This window comes from Solanum stenotomum, chromosome 11, assembly GCF_019186545.1.
Source record: "Solanum stenotomum isolate F172 chromosome 11, ASM1918654v1, whole genome shotgun sequence".
Taxonomy (NCBI): domain Eukaryota; kingdom Viridiplantae; phylum Streptophyta; class Magnoliopsida; order Solanales; family Solanaceae; genus Solanum; species Solanum stenotomum.
Genome location: NC_064292.1, coordinates 14,120,818 through 14,143,068, shown reverse-complemented (window position 1 = coordinate 14,143,068; position 22,251 = coordinate 14,120,818). Strand labels below are relative to the sequence as shown.

Here is a 22,251-nt window from a genome sequence, read left to right as displayed (position 1 = left end):
ATGTATAAAACTTTTCCATTTAAATAGTTATGTAAATAGTTCTCTGTTTCTTTCCCTACGTAAAATATGTCAATTATGACAACATTATCTTCATTTTATATAAAAGTGTATATTCTTTTTAAATATAATACTCTCTATATTCTAATTTACGTGGACAATTTGAATTTCAAGAGTTAAAACAATTTTAATTGACCATAAATTGGCCATAAATTTTTCAATTTTTTTGAAATAAAATTTATATATTTGAAAACTATATAAACTACAATTGACAATTGAAAATATTATGATAAAAATAAACTTGTTTGAATCTCAAAATTCAAAAAGTGTCACATAAATGAGAACGGAGAGTGTGTATCTCATGAGTTATGACTATAATAGTAGATTAAGGTTTTCAACTAGCTTAGTGAATCAATTTAAACTAGTAAATATATATTAGTATGTTTTATTGATAGTGAATATATCTTTGATTAAGAGGGTGGAAGATGTTATGGATTTAAGATGAGCCCGACTTAGGTTCAAAATTCCTTGTCTTTCCTCAAAAGAGTCGTTTATTACTTTCTATGAGTCCCTACTTATGAAAGGAAGGGAATAGATCCTCCTCGCCTTTGCAACTATCATCCCTAATCAGAAAAAATCTATGTTTGTGTGGCCAGTCAGATATATTATAATATATTTGTTTATGTGGCCATAGTGAGATAGAGTGATCAAACTGAATTTCACATAAAAACATAGCAAACAGGAAAACAAAAAACTTTGCCATTGAATATATAGACTGCCTATATCTTATAACCATTTATCTTTTTTGGTAATGTATACTCATCACCTACAATCATATGCACGTAAAGTTCAATATCTTTAAAATTGCACATCAAATTCAATAAAATATAATTTGAGTAGATTAATTGACTATTATTCCAACCTTATCGCTTAATTTCTTTCTGTAAAGGTTTGTGTTATCTGATCTCAAGATAACAAGAAGGAAATATATTAGTACTTGATTGACCTCACATTCCAGCTAACATTTAAATTTCAAACAGAACATTGTGTTTAAAAAAATAAAAAAGAAGCAGCAAAATATCGTTTAATTTGTATATGTGATTTTCATAATGCTGTATACAGATTATTACGGGGCACATGCGCAAAGAGCATGCCAATAAACAATGGATGTTACATACCTACAGTTGTATCTGAAAGATTAATCAAACAAAAACTTTATTTTCACTTTAACTTCTCATTTGTATGGTTTACATCTAACAGCGCTAGCAGATCATCAAACTTCATTACACCCATGCAAGTTTTTCGATTTTCTTACCTAAAGATAACAATAAAACAAGTTAATTTTTTTTTTTATCAAGACCCATAAATCAAGTTCATGTAACCTTGACATAAACTTGAACAGTAATAGGAATATAACCTTGACACTCACCGCTTTGTTTTATCAAGCACTTCGATATATCTTTTTGGGACACCATACTGTTCAACAAGGTATCTTGCAAGATCATCAATAACTCCTCCTTGAACCAAAACTTCTTCACCTTTTTTACCTACAATTAAGAAGTTACATACAGGTGATATATCTCCCCTTAAAAGTGAACGTACTGACAGCCAAGTTCATATGCAAATATTTGTATAACAAATCAGAAAAACATACAGATACCAAAAGCACACAAATATTTCACGTCATTAAGTGAACGAATAATTATGCATCCAATCACAAAACATTTTGAATCAACTATTATCTTACATGTATTTCTAGCACTACACAGTGGAAAATTTCAGCGGATGATAGAAATTGCTTCGGCATGTCTTTCACTTTACCCGTGCATAGTATTAAACTCCACTTCAGAAAAAATATAGAGTATAAATTATTGAATTATCAAAGTCCTATTTTTTGACGAATTGACACTCAAGTGCTAAACTCCTTCAGAACAATCTATTCCCATGAGTTCACCATGGAAATAGTCCTGGTAATTAAGCAAAGACTACAACACTTAGTTTATACACACTAACACATCGAAACAAAAAACTACACACACATATTGATGCAAAAAGACAAGTGTTATCCCTTTTTATCAGGAATGATTCCAATCTCTGCTAAAAGATATCCTCTTCCTATGGTCTCAAATGAGACAGTACCATCTCCTTTAACTATGACAACATACATGTAACCGTAAAATTGAAAGACAGCACTTGAGTGAATATATAAGCATAGAATATTGTAATGGCTCGTCGTCATCAAAAGAGTGACACGATGCATCTTTTAATAGTTTTCAAAAAGCCTCTAAGCAAGTGCAGATTCCTGTAGGTTCAAGGCTAAATCTGAACAGCTGAGCAGAAAATAAGCAATGCAAGCCACACCATGAGATTCATAGAAAACTAATGAAGATAGTTGTCACTGGTGCTATGAAGTATAAACCAATGGAGGTCAAACAAGACATCATAAAGCACATTTGAGAGCCACCATACAATAACCACTGAATAATCTAAAAAGAGGGTCACATACAGCTGTTAGAGTATCAAAACAAACCTGGAAGTTCTGCCACAGTAGTGCTACTGGCACACTTCTTCTGCAGCTCTGAAGCCAAAGTCTCTGCATCCAGCAGAAATGACTCCATGCCAGAAAGTTTAGTCACTTTCTTGTTTCCTTGCCTCCGCTCTGTCATTATCTGGATTGGCTTCAAGGCTCCTTTGCGAACAACTGTATCGTTTCCTCTAGTCACACAATGATGTGCTTGCATCCTACCAATAAATGTTTGCCCCAAATCCTTCTTATGAATTTCAGTTGGATAAGTTGATCCCTTTTTTATGGCTCCCTTAAATAAAGCATCGCATAGAGTTGCATCTAACGTCACAGTGGACTTATTCGACGGCTTGACAAGATTTTCTTTCTCAACGTACTGGAACACTATTTCAGAGGCTTCAGATGCAGTGTAAAGTCTACTAGTTTCAGCACCAACAGAAGCAAAAATAGGATTTACATGCACACTTGGTTTATAAATTTCAGAAACTTCCAGTGACTTCTGTACCCGTTCTTCAGAAGAAACATTATTTGTTGAAGGCCCGGTCTTGTCCACTTTTTTCTTTTCTGGCTTGTAGGACATGTAGTCTGGATGATTTCGATTAACAGAGAACAGAATCACCTCTTTCTTATGTTTATCTTCTTTCACTGAGATCTGTACATGCCAATGGTAAGTTTGGAAAAACAATTAGATAATATGAAACACCATGCGAAGGTAAAATCAGAAACAATATGGATGCAAGAAGCATCAGAGGAAGAAATGGGGACACATTTTGCCATCAAGTCATGAAACAAGTTTCTCGCACACTTATCGACACAGAGAACTTAAGCCTGAGAACTAGCTTCGGGATGAAAATAATGAATATATAAGACCCTGACATGTGGCTTACATGCAAGCAAACCTTCACAAGACAGATGTCATACCAAAAAGCAAAATGCAGAAATAGCATCAACAAGAAAAGTATGAAGGCAAATGCAAAATACACTATTCCATATTCTGGCAACGGCGGTGACATTTTTTGCCATAGAAAATTTTCAACAATCTCTTGCCTACTTTTTGTTGCTGCAGGACTATCTTCAATATTTTGCACCTGCCACCATCAAAGAGAAGCTGAAAGTTCTTACTAACATCTTTCTCCACACTCTCCCAACTTCAGTGGGAAAAAAAGAGGATGGAAGTTTCTAGAGATACTTGTTCGTTTCAGCAAAAGAACAGTCTCTACCTACTAATAAGTCTCTGCATTTGACGAGAAGTTAAGCAGAAGTGCAGCTAACCATGAAGAGTGCTACTACACCAGTCATCAATGTCATGGAAAGTGGCAATATCAGTGTCATCCTTTAACTAAGCATGGAGAGCACAGTATATACAACTATGTGCACACAAATATATGGCTACACCACAAAAACAACTTGCTGCATCTCTTATGATGTGTAGATGTAACTGTCTAAATGAATTCAACCAAATCATCCATGTAATGCAATAGCAACTTTTCAACTTTATGCAACAGTTTTAAAAATAATCAAAATTCCATCTTTCGTATTAACTGTAGAAAGCTACCAATCCACCAGAGGCTTTAGCCTGAAGCCACTTGGACAATTTCTTGTGAGATGACTTCTTTATGTCGAGTGTTATGCCTGGAGGCCTGCAAGGTAGCACGTGACTTGACCTACACCAGAAAAATGAAGCCATTGGTAAGTATCTAAGTAAGGAACACAACAAGTCACAGATAGTTGCACGGAACATAATGAGAACCTCAAGAAAGAAAGTCAAGAAGAGGAGGTATTAATTTATTAGGCCACCTTCTGGTTTCTTCACGACAACAGCCATGAAGAGTGAACATTGCCTAGTGGATGTACTGGTAGCTTTTCTCTGACTAGTGTTCTCTCAAGATCAAGATCAAGATCTTTATACAGAGATATGTCTAGAGTTTTATTACACAGATGCCTCGCAAATCCTAGTGGTGTTCTCTACATCTCTATGCTTTTTCAGCATTAGTACTTCCTTCGTTTCATTTTATCTGGCACTGTTCAACTGGGCATGGAGTTCAAGAAAGAAAGGGGACTTTTGAAACTTGTGGTCTTAAACATGACATGACATTTCGAGGCTATAAAAACATGTCATTAAGGCTAAAATTGTAAGTTTAAAGTTACTGTTTCCAAGTATAGAAAGGTGCAATTTTTTTGGATTATACTAAAAAGATAGAAGTGTCACATAAAATGGAACTAAGGGAGCAGTCAATGGAAGCCTTATGTAAAATACCATTCACAAATTCTAATAGTGTTATCTCCATTTTTTCTGCACAAGCTCACTTCAATATAACATCAGGCATACTGTCCAATGGTTTAGTTAAATACGCCTAAAAAAATAATTGTTTATTGTATTGATAGAAAAAAATAATCTGCATCAAACATGTAACTGTAAGCTTTTCCATTGACAAGAATACTGGAAATATTAGAAAGACTCTTTTGAAATTTAGCATGCTGAAAAATCTGCGAAGTAAATACATTTAGTACCAACTGGTGAAGAATGAAGTGCATCACTCTGAGTTCACTGCCTGAAAAAATAAATTCTCTTTTTTCTTTAATTTTATTACATGAAACCAAATTATTTTAGTATCAGATAGGTAGATTTCAATAAAAGTTTGGTAGCTATCATACCAAAATGTACTTCCAGGGATGGGCAGGTCTTTCTCTTTAATTGTCGTATGTAATGCTTGTAGAAGGCACTTGTCCAAGAGTGCATCTACCTCTTCAACACACAAGGAATGTTGTCCCTCAATATTTGATTCATCTACATAAGTTTCTGCAACCTTCAACTCACTTAGATCATTAGTAAGCTGCACAGTAATATCATCTGCTCCATCATTCTGTGTAGTAGAAGGCTGACCAACACCTGATGAAGCTGTATCAGCATCAATCACTTCTCTCATGTCTTCATTGCTAATCATATTTCCTGGGTCAACTGAAGGATCAACTTCACTTGAATCAGATGCCCTACCACTCAAGAAAAGAGCAGGATCTTCAAACACGACGTCTTCTAGAAAACCAGCATTTGGTACATGACAATTTTCAGCAGATTCCCTGACCAAAAATCCAGAAAAAGATGACATCTACAAGTTGTACAGATTAAACTAACGTCATTAACTTTCTTAGTAGGCCTTTGGACATAGCATTAGTTGAAATTTGAAAAAAAATAGTTTATGAAGTTGATGTTGAAAAATAGTATTTGGAAGTTGATGTTGTATTTGGACACACATTTCACTTGAAAAGAAGTTACACAAGTTTTGAAAAGCTCATTTTCAAAAACTCATTACATTCCATAACCAAGCAATGTTCTGAAATAAAAAATTTATGTGCAAAAGGCTCCTTAGTTCCTACCAAAGGGTGTCTCGATAGTAATGACATATTTTTAAGGCCTTTCCACGTAGACCAGCTTTTAAAGCTTCTGTACTACTCATGGTAGTTGTCCCCACCTGAGGAAAAAAAATCAGCATAGTTCAAACTGATTAGTCATCTAAATTAAGAGATAAAACCTTGAGGTCCCATAAGCTTACAGCTATTGCGGCAGGATTTCCAGGAACCTTCACTGCCCATGGCTCCCCAGAAGAAAATGAGGGTAACCCTTCAGTAGGTATCCTGATACCAGGGAACATTAAATCTGCCCCTCCGAGCATAAAACGAGAAACGTCACCCCCTTTCAGCACAAAAGCAGGCAAAAGTTCTGGGACTCTCCACAGAGCATACACTGTACTCACCACACAGAAGGGAGAAGAAACAAAATGAAAAGCACGTCTAATTAAGGAAGATGGTAATTTACAAAATTCTGTCTTGTCAAAGAAGCAATCAATCACATAGTTACTGCATAGAAAACATGCCTAACAGGCCCTTCCTACTTAAAACTTTTGAAAATGTCAAATCACCAGCTAGTTATAAGCAGCCAATATACTGCAAAAGGGAGAGTACCAAATCACTGCCTCATAAAACTAAAACTCAAAATTGAAAAAATCAAAGGCACTCTCCCTCGGCAAAAAAAGCAAACACAATTGAGTAGTTTTTAAGGATCAATTAATTAATCAATAAACTACAACTCAAACCAAACTGGTTAGGATCTGCTATACTGTTAGGGGTCGATTGGTTGGGAACAAGTTATCTCGGAATTAGTTATCCTGGATAACTTATCCCAACATGTATATGGGATAACTAATCCCATCACTATGGTATAAATGGTGGGATAAGTTATCCCAAACATGGCAACCAAACAAGACACCAATTTTTCATCCCAGGACTATTTATTCTTATCCCTCACACCAAACAACCCCTTAGTCCACTATATTCCAACTAATTTGATCCCAACAATAAAATAAGATGTCTTCTAAGAGATAATAGGGTGTCTCAAAGTAAAGGCTCTCAAAATCTAACACTTACCCATAGACTAACATACAAATGTTTCTAATACACCAAAATGACTCTCGGCAAACACCAGAATGAGTTTAAGTGCAACAACAATTGATCACAACTAGTCGGCAAATCACTTATATGAATCATTTGCATCCATCATATTGTGTTACTCCAACGGGCTCGGAGTTAACGAAAGAAATGCTTTAGAAACTAGTAGTCTAAAACCAACATTAGATTTTGTGTGATTATAGATCATCTCATTAAGGGGTCGTTGGGTAGAGTGCATAAGAATAATACTTAATAGAATGTATTAGTAATGTTGGAATTAGTTTTGCTATGATAATTTCTTATCCACTATTTGATTTGGTGTATTAATGACAATTTTGCCTTTAGCCATGCTTATCCATGTAATGATAGCCCTTAAATTGTTGTATTGGTAATATCATAATTTGCTATGTATTAGTTATACACAGCAGACTTACACAATTGTTGAATTAGAAAGGGAAAGTAAAACTCAGAAAAAATGGTGGAGTATAACACCATCATGTATATGGTGGTCGTGGTCTATATGGAAGGAGAGAAACAGTAGGGGCTTCGAAAACAAGGCTAATCCTATTGAGAAGGTCAAATTGTTGTGTATGGCAACCTTTTTATTGTTGGTGTGAAGAAGATGAAATGGAATCAAATGCACAAGTTATAAACTTTATGGGAAATATGTATTATAGTAGATGGTTTTTTTTTTGATAACCGAGAAATCCGTCTGTGACCCGCTGCCCTTTGGACCAATCACAACCTTCTAAACTCGACAGATAATGGGCCTGCCCCTCTACCCTTCTCCACTTAAATACCGAGCTTCGCTTTGCATGGTGTGGGGCTTGAACCTGCGACCTAAGTCACAAATCCTCCACCTTTTGCCACTCAAGCTAGGCCTTGGGGTAATCTAGCAGATGTTTATTGTTGTTTGAAATGATGTAACTCAATTTTTGGAGGTCTCCAGTATGTCCTTAATACTAATGAATACAACTATACCCTTGATAAAAAAAAGAAGTTATACACCATATAATACTGAGTAGGTGTATAACTTCAACTAATAACGTAGGCTGAAAATCCTACCAAACAAAGGAGTAAACAATACCATGAGTACGGTTGAATCCCGTTGAAAAACTAAGTGCGGCAACATGGCAAATCTGCTAGAGAATTTAGGCTTTAACCATAACGTGTTTTGTGTGGGATCGACTTTTTCTTTGTGTGTGTGGCTTTATTTGTTTATTTATTTACGTATTCCATGTTTAATCTCTTTCCTATTTCCCTTTATTTTCTTTCCTTAGATTTTTAGATTTGTAGCTCCATGATTATATCCTCTACTTTAACTGCCTTATAGCTTGAGTTTTCTTTCGCCATGTTTATCATATGTTACGTTTTCCCCTTTACTTCATTGCATTAAATTAATTGCCTACATGCCAAATTCGTTCCCCCTATCCTTTATATGTTTAGTGTCAATACTTGTCTACTCCTAGCCGCCTTATTCCGTCACCCGAGATCCAAGTCAGTACCGGCAAAGATCTATTGATTTCTCGCAGTCGGGCCCGTCTTGGAAGCAAGCTACCTCCTATATCATTATATAGAAAAACTGCATTTTCTATATTTATATATATGTTTTATTTTTATCGCATTTATTTACTTTTATTACTAATAGTTCTCCATAAACTATCCTACGTATTACCATTTTTCATTACATGCCAATTATTACTGTTTTTCATTATTGACATTTGTTCATACTTCCCCCAATTAGAAATCTCTCACTCACTCACTCACTCACTATACAGTGATGTACCTTTGCACTTTTCACGAAATTCTCTTCAAAACCCTAATTTAGAGAGTTGGCATAAACATTGTGGAGCGGATAGTCTTACTACTGTGGGACCACGTACCTTCTCACATAAGGATATCCTTAGTCCGTATCTACCTAAATCTTATAAAATTTAAGTCATATATGCATTAATCTTAAGTAGTTTGACCCTCGGAGTCAATCCAAAAAATTAGTAATCATCCCCTCGTATAGAGGGTTCCAACACCCACAAAAAAACTGCATATTATTTGTCAAAGTGATCACAATAAATTAATCCAGGCCAAGTTATGATAAAATGAAGTTTAGGAATTTATTTGTTGTCTTTCTTTTTTTTGCAGGTTCATTATGTCGGAATTCTTCAAATAAACGCCATAGAAGAGCTTGAAGTTTAGGATTATCCCCATTTGATATCTCGATGCCCTTAGTTTCATCTATGTTTTTATCATATTAAAGTTGTAACGGTTATATTTATCAATAAAATAGTTTGTTTTTCTAACTCTAAACTCTAAATAACATCAATAGAGCTTGGATTAACTATAGCAAATCACTTACTTATCAAGAGAAAAGAAATGAAAATACAAGAAACAGCATCCACTAATAAAAACAACATGTAGTAGCTCTTAAGTTTTACTCTCATGCCTCAACAAGTAGGCCATTTAAAGGTTGAGAATTGGTTGTAACTGAGTGATAAAGTTATCGAACAGACCAAAAATAGTTAGGAATTAGTAAAGATATATGGTACCTGTAGGGAAAATATCACGACCTCGCCCATCTACGTCAAAGAACATAGGACATTCGCCCTCCAAGCCATAAACGAGTACCCGATTTGGGTATTTCGAAACAGATAACTCCGCCTGTATGATCCCATCAATACACAAGGATAAAGTTAAGTAACTCCACAGAATACACTTTGTTAAGTGCAATTCAATCAAAACATAAAGTTTAAAATGAGGAATAATGTAGCGAAACAATTGAAGAAAAAAAGGGGTACTTTGGGAGGAAGTATAAGGTCGAGAAGAGCATCAGAGGCATTGGAGAAACGGTCTCTGATAGTGCGACGGAGCTTTTTCCGGTCGGCGCCAGAAAGTCGCTGGTGAGACTTGGCGTCCACTGCCTTCTTGAACATTTTTCTCCTGCTATTATGGCGGCGGAAGAGAGAAGAAATGTTATAGGGAGGCTGCAGAGTGGAGTAAGGCGGTGAGTTACGGATTATGGAGGAGTCCTTCGCTTTTTCTCGAAGCCTGCTTAATTGACCACCTGCTCTTTGTCCTTTTGCCACATTTTCCTTGAAACTTTTTTTTTTCTTGAAGATGTTTATGGAAAATAATAGAGAAAAGGCCCAAAATAGTTATTCATTTTTTGATTAACACTCAAAGTCATCCTTGAGTTTTTGCATTGAGCATTAATAGTCCCTCATGTTTGCAATATTGATGCACTTTTGATCCTCCTTCAAAATTTTGCCTATTTTTTAACATTGATTTTATTCATAATTTATGTATGAAATGTTTAATCGTCATTTTATATTTTTAATAGAAATAATAAATCCATGTGAGAGATTGTTAGAAGAAAAATACCTTGTTTTGTTTAGTATAAATCGTATTGTAGGTAAAGTCGAGAGGTTTATCACGACGATTTCACATGCAATAGTACAACTTTTTCTTTTCTTGCAATGTCATATGTTAAAATGCTTTTAGTTTAGCTGTAGTAATATTTATACTAAACAGAACAAGATGTTCTTCTTCTCACCTTCTCTCACAAAGAGTTATTATTTCTACTAAATATATAAAATAGCAACTTACAAAAATGACTATATTTATAGGGTTATTGAAGTTCAATAGCTTTAAGTATGCTATTTACAAAAAATGACTACAATTTATATCTTTTTGTAGCTATATTTTTGTATACGTTTTTATTTTTCTATTTATACAACTTTAATTACAATGAACTAAATAAGGAATTGTTTGTAACGTAACACATTGTCTTTATATTATGTCCATAAAATGAGCAATTTCCCATTATTAACTTAACAACTAATAATTACTTATATGAAGGAATATCCGATCATATTCCAATTAGTTTAACAAAAATTGTGGTGCATCATACTCCATTTTCTTGTTGTCTTCATATTTCTTATTGAGGCATCATAAATGTATTCGTAAATTTTTGTTTTTTAACTCGAGTTACTGTATGTGAGCAATTTATTGTATTTGTGAATGAATGTAAGTATTTTGATTTTTAAATAGGTGAACTCCATCAATGTTGTATTCATATCATTTTTGTAAGATATGATGGCAAATTCTTGAATACCGAATTGAAATATGGTCTAATTTATACAAATGAACAAAGTATCTGATGAACTATCTTCCAACTCACAAACCATTAAGCACCTAAAGATTTGATTTTGAACACAACACTCATGCATACGAGTATACACATCAAAACATGTATTCTTAAATTTATTAAACTACACATGTGAAAGCTTCTCGTTCAAATCATGAACTATGTTATGGTTTTTGTATACCTGCATATGTGGGGCTTCAATCGGACGATCTAACACATAGAATTTGATTCCCTACAAATGAAGAATGTATTTTGTACAATTAGCATATAAAATTAAAGTTTTAATATATCCAAGGTACAAGTATTTATTAAAACTTAATGTATTAATATATCAAACAATGTAACGTATAGAAATTTAACAAAAGATCACAACAATTTAAAAAAATGGATATACTGTTGTTAAATAAAAATGAATACATCAATATAGTATACATATGAATACATTGTTGTTAAACAAAAGATGGATACATTGGACAACTCAAAAGCAAGAAAAATGAAAATTAACACAATGTGTGGATATCAAACTCTATAAGTAATCAACTATATAAAAAAATGAAAAATCAACAAATGTCAATCTCTTTTTGGTCAATTTTTTCCTGTAATACTTGAGATTTGGTGTTTATTTTATTATAAAAATAGAGTATTAATATATCCAACTTTACTTGTATTCCCTAATCAATCTTTTAAATTGGATAGAGTACTTATGTATCCAGATATAATTGTATTCACAAATCAACATTTCAATTTGTGTTTATATAACAAAATACAAGTACCTACATAGAAAAATATTCTAGTATATACAGAATTGCTAATCACACAAACCTCAATCTCTTTTCCCTCATATTCCTTGTGTACTACTTTTTTTACAACTATATATATATATATATATACACACACACACACACACTTGTATTCACAAATTACCACTTCAACTTTTGTCAATATTATATTACGAGTATCTATGTATATGAATATTCTACTATATACGCAATTGGCAATTACACAACCCTCAATCTCTTTTTGCTCATGTTCTTCATGTACTCATTTTTTACAACTATATACATACAAATTCAATTTGTTTAACTATTCCAATACAAGAGGAAAATCCATAATGACAAGGTCACACAATACAAGTACCAAGATATATAAGTATATTTATGATATTAAGCTAAAATTAAAGCAAGCAAATCTTGATCTCATTTGCCTCATGTTCCTGCTGGATCACTCTTTTTTCATTCCCACTTGAATAAAGATAGGGGCAAAGCTACAGGTATGAAAAGGTGGTCAGCCGAACACCCTTTACCGAAAAATTATACCGAGTATATAGGTAAAATACTGTCTAATAACTGGATATATAATTAATTAAACAATCTAAGACACGACAAAGGCTAGTGGTCTAGTGGTAAGCGTGTTCATTTATGAGTAAGAGGTTTGCGGTTCAATACTCACTTGTAGCCTTTTTTTTAAACACACTCTTCTCATTTATGTGTAAGAGGTATGCAGTTCGATCCTCATGTTCAACGTTTTTTTAAACACACTCTCTTTTAAAACGAAAAAAAAAAACAGATCCTCACTTGCGGCGTTTTTTTAACAATCTCTTTTTAAACAAAAAAAAAAAAAGAAATAGCTACCCCGTATCTTCTTTATGTTTCTAGCCTTAAATTGATTAATCTAATAATTAAGATTTTATTGTTTTCTATATATTTTCGACATGTATTAAGTGAATTGTTAGGTATACACACTCTCAAGAAAAAAAAATTAAAGATTATTATCCATTATTATACTTTTGATTATTTCTAAACTATTTTTTTAGAAAATGTAAAATAGTTAAGAATCTTACTAAAACAAAAGGTAAATATGGAAAAAAGTTTTGATAATTCTCTCGAACTTTGAAACATTCAGTTATTTGAATCACAAAAAAAAGTCTCAACAATTCATTTAATATGAACTAGAGGGAGTATATTCATCTAGTAGCTAAATTTTTTTTAATTTTTTTTTTTCCATTAGTTTAGATTTATACCATTGATAGTTTTATAATTTTAAGTTTCCGTATGATTTAGTTATTAAGTGATATGTAGTTTAATTTTAAAATTTGGGTGCACTCACTCATTAGTAAAAGAAAATGATTTGTGCACCCGCTCCGCTAAAATTTTTTTTATCAACTCTTTTAAAGTTTGAACACCCTTGGCAAAATTCCTGACTCCGCCACTGAATCAAGATTGTTGACTTCTCTTCATTTTTAAAGATTAGTTTTCACTTTTTATGGTTTTGAACCTTCTTTCATCTTTACTGATTTTGCATGTTTGGATTTTTCAAGTAAATTCAAAATTATAGGGTCATTAACCTTCTTTGTTCTTCTTTCGTTCTCCATTATTGCAGCAATAGAGCCTGGAATTTTGGTTTGTTGTTGAGTAATACACAAATCAAAAGAAGGTAGTTCATCCAACAATTTATCAAATCAATGTATACCTCTCGTAGCCCTCTTCGGAATACAAATTTCAGCCATTGTAATGGAAAAATAAATTCTTCAATCAAAACCCTATGAAAATATAGATGTATAGATATATAATATTCATAAGAATGAGATAAAAATGTAATTAAAAGATACTTGATGGATACAAATCACAAAAATCGCTCCTAGAATGATGCAAAAAATCTTGAATTGGAAGAAATTTGGGGGAATAAAATCAGAAAATATGTGATACAAAGATATTGATGAAAAAGAAAATATTGATGATGATAAACATGGGAAAAGGTCACGTAAAACATGCATGACATAATTAATTAGGCATGTAATAATAACTTTCCTATTTAACATTTATTTATATTAAATAAAAATAAACTGTTTATTTGTCTATAAGTAACTTTGCTATTTATTGTGTAAGTATAACCATATAACATGAAAAAAAACAAAATATAACTACTTTTCTTAAATGTATATTGATGTTTGCCATATCTTGTAGTTTTTCCTATATAAAAAGACGATGAGACATTCCTTACATAAAATTATGAACAAAATTAATGTTAAAAAATAGGCAAAAGTTTAGGGGAGGACCAAAAGTGCACCAATATTGCAAATATGAGGAACTATTAGTGTTCCATGTGAAAACTCAAGGATGACTTTGAGTCTTAACCCAAAGATGAGAGACTATTTTGGGGCTTCTCTCTAATATAATACAATAAAATGTTATATTTGTTCTTGTATTTTTAGAAAGAGATTATATTTGTGTTTCATTATATTTTTTGGTTATATTTGCTACTATCATCTAATTTTGAGCTCATATTTACCCTCTGAATGGTTAAGTTTCACATCACCACTTTCACTATCCTAGTTCTCATGACCCCTTTTTTTTTTTAATCAAGGATTACAATCATTTGTGACCCGATTTCTATATCTTTCTCTGAAACATGCGTGGCTAGTCTCCTTCTTCATGTGCATCAACTATAGGATATCCCAACATCACATGATTTCAGTATGGTTAATAAGTTTTGTTCATAGGAAAATAATTCAAATGGCGAGGTTTTCTTAAAAGGATATTGTTCTACGAAAGTGGTCGATACCAAACTTATGTTAGTTTTTTATCTGGAATTTCCATCATTTGTGACCAAGCTTCTATTATTGTCTCTGAAACATTTGTTTAAGGGAAGATGTTGGAAAGAAAAAGGGGAGATTAAGGTGGAGTTCGGATATTTAGTAGGAATTTGCACTGGCATTTTGTATCGTTCCTTAGATAGGGCGCAAGAATTGTCGAAATCAAAAGATTAAATAGGCATGATCGAAAGAGGGGGCAACTCTATCTCCGCCTCTGCTCGTGCACTCGTTAAAGTCATGTCCTGGCCTAGTTGGTGAAGGAGCCTACAAATGATAACCGCTCTTTGGTAAATCAAAATAACTGGGGAGTTCATAGGAATTTCAGACGGTGTGTTAAACAACTTCAATTGTAGGGCAAGAGAAATCAGAAGGGTAATAGGTTGTATGATTTCGGACTTGAATGGTGTACAACTTCAAAGACATGGCTTGAAAACAGTATAGGCCATAGGTGTTTCCTACGGATGACAAAGAGAAGGTGTGAGGGTTCAAAATGAATAGATAAAGCGGATAAAAAGAGAATTCCTCCTATGAGGGATTCTCTTTTACATATATATACTAGGTAAATTAACTGTGTGAACTATCTCAATAAAATTACCCATGATCATTCGGTAATATCCCTGTTTTCGAGTGCATACACTAAATTGTTAAGAGTAGTTTATCCAAAGGCCAATTATAATATATTTTCAATCCTAAAACACAAAGATTTGATTCAAAGTCTTGATATATTTTTCGATTAATTCTTTGTTTTACTCGAGCTTTTCATCACCTAAGACTTGAATACTCGAATAGTTTTGATATATATATATATTCAAAGAGAAGAAAAGATCTTTTATTATTTCATTGGCTGTATTTATATTTTCACAAAGCGGTTTAAACATTTTACGGAAAATTATGCAAAATGGCCATTCAACCTTTTGTTTTACCGAAAAATTAGTCCAATTTGTTAGCCCCATAGGATTGGGTAGTTTTAATAATGAAACACTTAACCGACTTGTGACTTATTGCAGGCAAAGAAGGAAAGAGTTGAGCCAAGCATACAACACCTAAAGAAGGAAAGAGACAATTTTTTCATAAATCAAGGGATACAAAATATATTCAAAGATAGCTAAAATCCTAGCACCTGACTAGGATAACAATTTGTTCATCAATCAAAGCAAAGAAATCAAAAAGGAAAAAAGTAAAAACACACTACATCAAGAAGGAAAGCAATGTGTTGTACAACGCATAGAAGGAAAGCAAATAAATCTAAATCAAGATTCCAACATTCAAGGAACATATCAATTAAGAAATATCCAAGACCAAGAATAAATCCTAGCATCTACCTAGGATGTAGCAAATCAACGTAAGATACGAAATCAAAGGAGAACTTCTCCAATCAAGACTAAAGAAAATCAAGAACCAAAGATCGAGAAGATCTCAGAAGAAAGGATTGCAATTCAATCATGCACATATCTAATATGGACAGGACTCAACAAATCGCCTCAAGATCACTGAAGGAAGGATTGTGATTTGGTCATGCACATATCTAATATGGACATAACTAAGACAATCGCCTCAATAAAGGAACCTCTCAAATCCTTGATTGAAAGAAAACACCCTTGGGGGTTTTCCTTAACAGAACACTCCTATTGACTATTTAAACCTCTCTCAACCTTAGTTGTGCAGTACACACCTCACTTGAGCTTATATTGTAATCTTTATTTTTTATCTTTCATAAAACTATGTACACACTTGAGTGAACAATTGAAAAGAAAAGAGAATGAAAAATCTGAGTGTAGGTTATACAAGTAGAGGTTGTGTCAAAGAAGAAGATATGATTTGCATATCAGACAAGTTTCTCAATTGTATCACTCTGTAACACCCAAGTTCTCGACAAGATCTTAAGGAAACCCTTGTAACCCAAGGGGACTGGATGTAGGTACCACATTGGTGTTCCAAACTAGTATAAAAACTCTCTAAGTCTTTTACTTACTGGATTTACTCTTACTATATATTGTTATACTAATTTGCAGGCGAGTCGACTCTACAACGCACAGAAAGTCGACTGAAGGAATTTTTTAATTCACCTCCCTCTTGACTTTCAATTGGTATCAGAGCAGGTCTCACAAATAAAAAGTGTTTAACCACACATGAGCAAAGATACATGGCAAACTATCAAATTCCCGGCACTCTACTTCAAGACGGACATTCTTCAAACCGCCCACCCTACTTTAATGGTCAACATTACTCTTACTGAAAAAATAGGTTCATAATCTTCGTAACTTCAAATGATCTACATGCATGTATCGTAATAAAGAAGGGTCCAAAGCCTATTCCCGGACTCACTGGAAAAGACATTACTGACAAACCTTTCGATCCATAATCTTTCGATGTTACAAAGGAACAACAAGAGGTAATTCAAACTAACACTAGAGCTATAAGTTTGTTGTATTGTGCAGTTAGTGGAGCAGAATATGACAAAATCTCAACATGTAAAACTGCAAAAGAAATGTTGGACAAACTTGAAGTAACGTATGAAAGAGCCAGCAAAGTTAAGGAAGCTCAGATCAGTTCACTAGTCAACGAATATGATTTATTCGAAATGGAAAAAAATGAGAATGTGGAAGACGTGTTCTCAAGATTCTGCAAAATTATTTGCGAACTCAAATCTCTTAGAATGGTATACNCACTGGCATTTTGTATCGTTCCTTAGATAGGGCGCAAGAATTGTCGGAATCAAAAGATTAAATAGGCATGATCGAAAGAGGGGGCAACTCTATCTCCGCCTCTGCTCGTGCACTCGTTAAAGTCATGTCCTAGCCTAGTTGGTGAAGGAGCCTACAAGTGGTAACCGCTCTTTGGTAAATCAAAATAACTGGGGAGTTCATAGGAATTTCAGACGGTGTGTTAAACAACTTCAATTGTAGGTCAAGAGAAATCAGAAGGGCAATAGGTTGTATGATTTCGGACTTGCATGGTGTACAACTTCAACTAACACTAGAGCTATAAATTTGTTGTATTGTGCAGTTAGTGGAGCAGAGTATGACAAAATCTCAACATGCGAAACTGCAAAAGAAATGTTGGACAAACTTGAAGTAACGTATGAATGAGCCAGCAAAGTTAAGGAAGCTCAAATTAGTTCACTAGTCAACGAATATGATTTATTCAAAATGGCAAAAAATGAGAATGTGGAAGACGTGTTCTCAAGGTTCTGCAAAATTATTTGCGAACTCAAATCTCTTGGAATGGTATACTCTAACAGATTACAAGTCAGGAAACTCATCAGGATTCTTCCCAAGGCTTGGGAAACTAAAGCAACTATTCTTGAAGATGAAGATCTGCAAAAATGATCTATGATGAACTTTGTGGAAACTTGATGGCATACGAGCAGATTCATATTAACAGATACAATAAAGATGACAAAAAGAAAATGGTTGCCTTTACTGCTGAACAACTGAAGACCAGGATGAAGCTGATGAATATCAAAGTGAAGTAATGGCTTTTATAAATAGAGGAGTTAGACAAACTCCTTAGATAAGGAAGGCAGAGGCCCCAATCAGAGTATAAAAACACTGAATATCAAAGAAATAATGATAGATGCTACTATTGTGGAAAACCAGGACATATCAAACAGAACTGCCCTGAACGAAAAAGGAGAAAAAATCGGAGAAATGAAGATCCAAAATGTCTCAGAGCTTGGATCCAATGAGAAACATCCGAAGATGATCATGATGAAACTGCCAACATGTGTTTCATGGCACTAGGCGAAACAAGTGAGTCAAGAACTTTCAATTGTTCAAAATGTAATGACTTACAAAACTCGCTGGATATGGTTACTGACGAATTGCAGAAAGTAATCGATGAATACAACAAAATCGCTCAAGAAAAGAAGGACTGACAAATACTTCTAGGAGCATGTCAAATTGAAGTCGACTTTCTAGAAGAGGAACTAGAGGAAGTAAAGATGCAACTGAATAGCATCAGAAAATCTCCTAGTTATTGCGATGTTAGATCTAACATATCTAACCTCCTCAGAAATTCCCCTAACCATGGCTCTATTGGATCTAACAGACCTTTTCCCCCAGTTCATCATGCCGAAACTTCTATTAACTTCCCTTGTTATACTTTTGGTGACATTGGTCACAAACTTTTTTATTTGCAAGAAATTTTCTTCTGGAAAATGGATTTGGAGACCTAAAGTTGTTAATTCTAACCCTCAAGGACCCAAAAATACTTGGGTACCTAAAAGAAATTAATCTACTTGTTTTGCAGGAGCAAGTCAAAAGAACCTACAAAAATGGAATGTGGGTAATAGACAGTGGATGCTCTAGACATATGTGTGGAAAGGAACAAAATTTCAAAACTAGGAACAAAATCAATGGAGGATGTGTACGGTTCGGTGACAATGCAAAAAGAGAAGTAGTAGGAGTTGGATAAATCACTCTTAGCTCAGCATGTGATCTATGAGAAGTATACCTGGTGAAGGAACTTAAACATAACCTGCTTAACATCAGTCAACTATGTGATGTTAGATTTAAAGTCTTATTCAATGCTACAACTTTCACAATCAGACATGCGACTAAGGACATCACAATCATTGGAGATCATGTTGATAATATCTATGTTCTAAACAACGTAGACTTACCAACACTTATATGTCTAACTTCAGTATCAAATGATTCTTGGCTATGGCAGAGAAAACTTGGTCACGCAAGCATGCATGCCTTAGAAAAATTGTCCAGACTTGAACTAGTCATTGGACTTCCAAAATTAAAATTCGAAAAGGACCATATATGTGACGCTTGTCAACTTGGTAAGCAAACTCGTTCTTCTTTCAAGATCAAGGATACCGTAAGTACCACTAAACCTTTGCAACTTCTTCATGTGTATCTTTTTGGTCCCGCTCGAACTTCTAGAATTGGTAGTATGAAATACGTTTTCGTCATTGCTGATGACTTTTCAAGATTCACTTGGGTAATATTCTTATATCATAAAAATGAAGATTTCTTTAACTTTGAAGTGTTTTGTAGAAAAGTACAAAGAGAAGCTGGATACTTCATCTCCATAGTTCATAGAGATCATGGTGGAGAATTTGAAAATAAAACTGTTGAGGAATTCTGTAATAAAAACGGTTACACTCAATTTTTTTCATCTCCTAGATCACCTCAGCAAAATGGCGTGGTAGAAAGGAAAAGTCGTTCGTTACAAGACACTGCCAGAACCATGCTTCTTGATCGAAATCTTCCTGATCACTTTTGGGCTGAAGTAGTAAGTACTAAATGCCATATTCTGAACAGATGCCTTATCAGACCGATTTTTAAGAAAACTCCATATGAGCTATGGAGAGGTAAGAAGTCAAATATTAGCTATTTTCATCCTTTCGGATGCAAATGCTTCATTCACAATGGTAAGACAAATCTGGGTAAGTTTGATCCAAGAAGTGATGAAGGTATATTCTTAGGTTATGCACTAGTCAGTCGTGCATTTTGAGTTTTTAATAAACAAACCTTAAGTGTTAAAGAATTTGTTCATGTCGTTTTTGATAACACTAACCCAAGGATGCAGGAAATAGANCTTCTAGGAGCATGTCAAATTGAAGTCGACTTTCTAAAAGAGGAACTAGAGGAAGTAAAGATGCAACTGAATAGCATTAGAAAATATCCTAGTCATTGCGATGTTAGATCTAACATATCTAACCTCCTCAGAAATTCCCCTAACCATGGCTCTATTGGATCTAACAGACCTTTCCCCCCAGTTCATTATGCCGAAACTTCTATTAACTTCTCTTGTTATACTTTTGGTGACATTGGTCACAAATTTTTTTATCTGTAGGAAATTTTCTTTTGGAAAATGGATTTGGAGACCAAAAATTGTTAATTCTAACCCTCAAGGACCCAAAAATACTTGGGTACCTAAAAGAAATTAATCTACTTGTTTTGCAGGAGCAAATCAAAAGAGCCTACAAAAAGGGAATGTGGGTAATAGACAGTGGATGCTCCAGACATATGTGTGGAAAGGAAGAAAATTTCAAAACTCTGAACAAAATCGATGGAGGATGTGTACGGTTCAGTGACAATGCAAAAGGAGAAGTATTAGGAGTTGGATAAATCACTCTTAGCTCAACATGTGATCTATGAGAAGTATACCTGGTGAATGGACTTAAACATAACCTGCTTAGCATTAGTCAACAATGTGATGTTAGATTTAAAGTCTTATTCAATGCTACAACTTTCACAATCAGACATGCGACTAAGGACATCACAATCGTTGGAGATCATGTTGATAATATCTATGTTCTAAATAGCGTAGACGTACCAACACTTATATGTCTAACTTCAGTATCAAATGATTCTTGGCTATGGCAGAGAAAACTTGGTCACATAAGCATGCATGCCTTAGAAAAATTGTCCAGACTTGAACTAGTCATTGGACTTCCAAAATTAAAATTCGAAAAGGACCATATATGTGATGCTTGTCAACTTGGTAAGCAAACTCGTTCTTCATTCAAGATCAAGGATACCGTAAGTACCACTAAACCTTTGCAACTTCTTCATATGCATCTTTTTGGTCCCACTCGAACTTCTAGCATTGGTGGTATGAAATACGTTTTCGTCATTGTTGATGACTTTTCAAGATTCACTTGGGTAATATTCTTATATCATAAACATGAAGCTTTCTTTAACTTTGAAGTGATTTGTAGAAAAGTACAAAGAGAAGCTGGATACTTCATCTCCATTGTTCATAGCGATCATGGTGGAGAATTTGAAAATAAAACTGTTGAGGAATTCTGTAATAAAAATGGTTACACTCAATTTTTTTCATCTCCTAGATCACCTCAGCAAAATGGCGTGGTAGAAAGGAAAAGTCGTTCATTACAAGACACCGCCAGAACCATGCTTCTTGATCGAAATCTTCCTGATCACTTTTGGGCTAAAGTAGTAAGTACTAAATGCCATATTCTGAACAGATACCTTATCAGATCAATTTTAAAGAAAACTCCATATGAGCTATGGAGAGGTAAGACGTCAAATATTACCTATTTTCATCCTTTCGGATGCAAATGCTTTATTCACAACAATGGTAAGACAAATCTGGGTATGTTTGATCCAAGAAGTGATGAAGGTATATTCTTAGGTTATGCAGTAGTCAGTCGTGCATTTTGAGTCTTTAATAAACAAACCTTAAGTATTGAAGAATTTGTTCATGTCGTTTTTGATAACACTAACCCAAGGATGCAGGAAATAGAATCTACAGAGGATGAATCTACTCCTCTATTGAGCATTGAGAAATTCTCAAACTTTTCTGAGAAAATTACAATAGAGGAGTCGACTACTCCAGAACCGAAGTTGACTAGTCCAGCCGAAAAGACAGGCATTCCCAGAGAATGGAGACACAACGCCAGTTATCCAAATTACTTCATCATGGGCAAGCCAACCTACTCAATATAGACCAGAGCTTTGTTGAGAAAACAAGCATCCATGGCACTCGTCTCTCAAATTGAACCTAAACATATAAATGAGGCGATGGAAGACGAATCATGGAAACAAAAGAAACTGGGTATGGACTCTCATTGAA

The 22,251-nt window shown here is 34.1% G+C and overlaps 2 protein-coding genes across 3 annotated transcripts; one reads left to right on the top strand and one right to left on the bottom strand.

Moving 5' to 3' along the window:
• Positions 1-985: 985 nt before the first annotated feature.
• Positions 986-10,048, bottom strand: LOC125845576 (uncharacterized). Of its 2 annotated transcripts, XM_049525110.1 has the most exons (9): positions 9,757-10,048; positions 9,508-9,619; positions 6,073-6,263; positions 5,897-5,991; positions 5,177-5,599; positions 4,077-4,185; positions 2,528-3,173; positions 1,427-1,544; positions 986-1,312 (listed from the first exon to the last, which is right to left on the bottom strand). In XM_049525110.1, the coding sequence occupies exons 1-9, from the start codon at positions 9,889-9,891 to the stop codon at positions 1,309-1,311; spliced, it is 1,833 nt and encodes a 610-aa protein (XP_049381067.1). In that variant the 5' UTR covers positions 9,892-10,048; the 3' UTR covers positions 986-1,308. The 2 variants fall into 2 exon arrangements, with proteins under 2 accessions (XP_049381067.1, XP_049381068.1); XM_049525111.1 differs by lacking the exon at positions 986-1,312 and having other exon boundaries at positions 1,423-1,544; positions 9,757-10,024.
• Positions 10,049-18,022: 7,974 nt separating this feature from the next.
• LOC125845670 (uncharacterized) lies at positions 18,023-22,124 on the top strand. Its single transcript, XM_049525213.1, has 4 exons — positions 18,023-18,168; positions 19,707-20,023; positions 21,367-21,614; positions 21,915-22,124. The coding sequence occupies exons 1-4, from the start codon at positions 18,023-18,025 to the stop codon at positions 22,122-22,124; spliced, it is 921 nt and encodes a 306-aa protein (XP_049381170.1).
• The last annotated feature ends 127 nt before the right edge of the window (positions 22,125-22,251 follow it).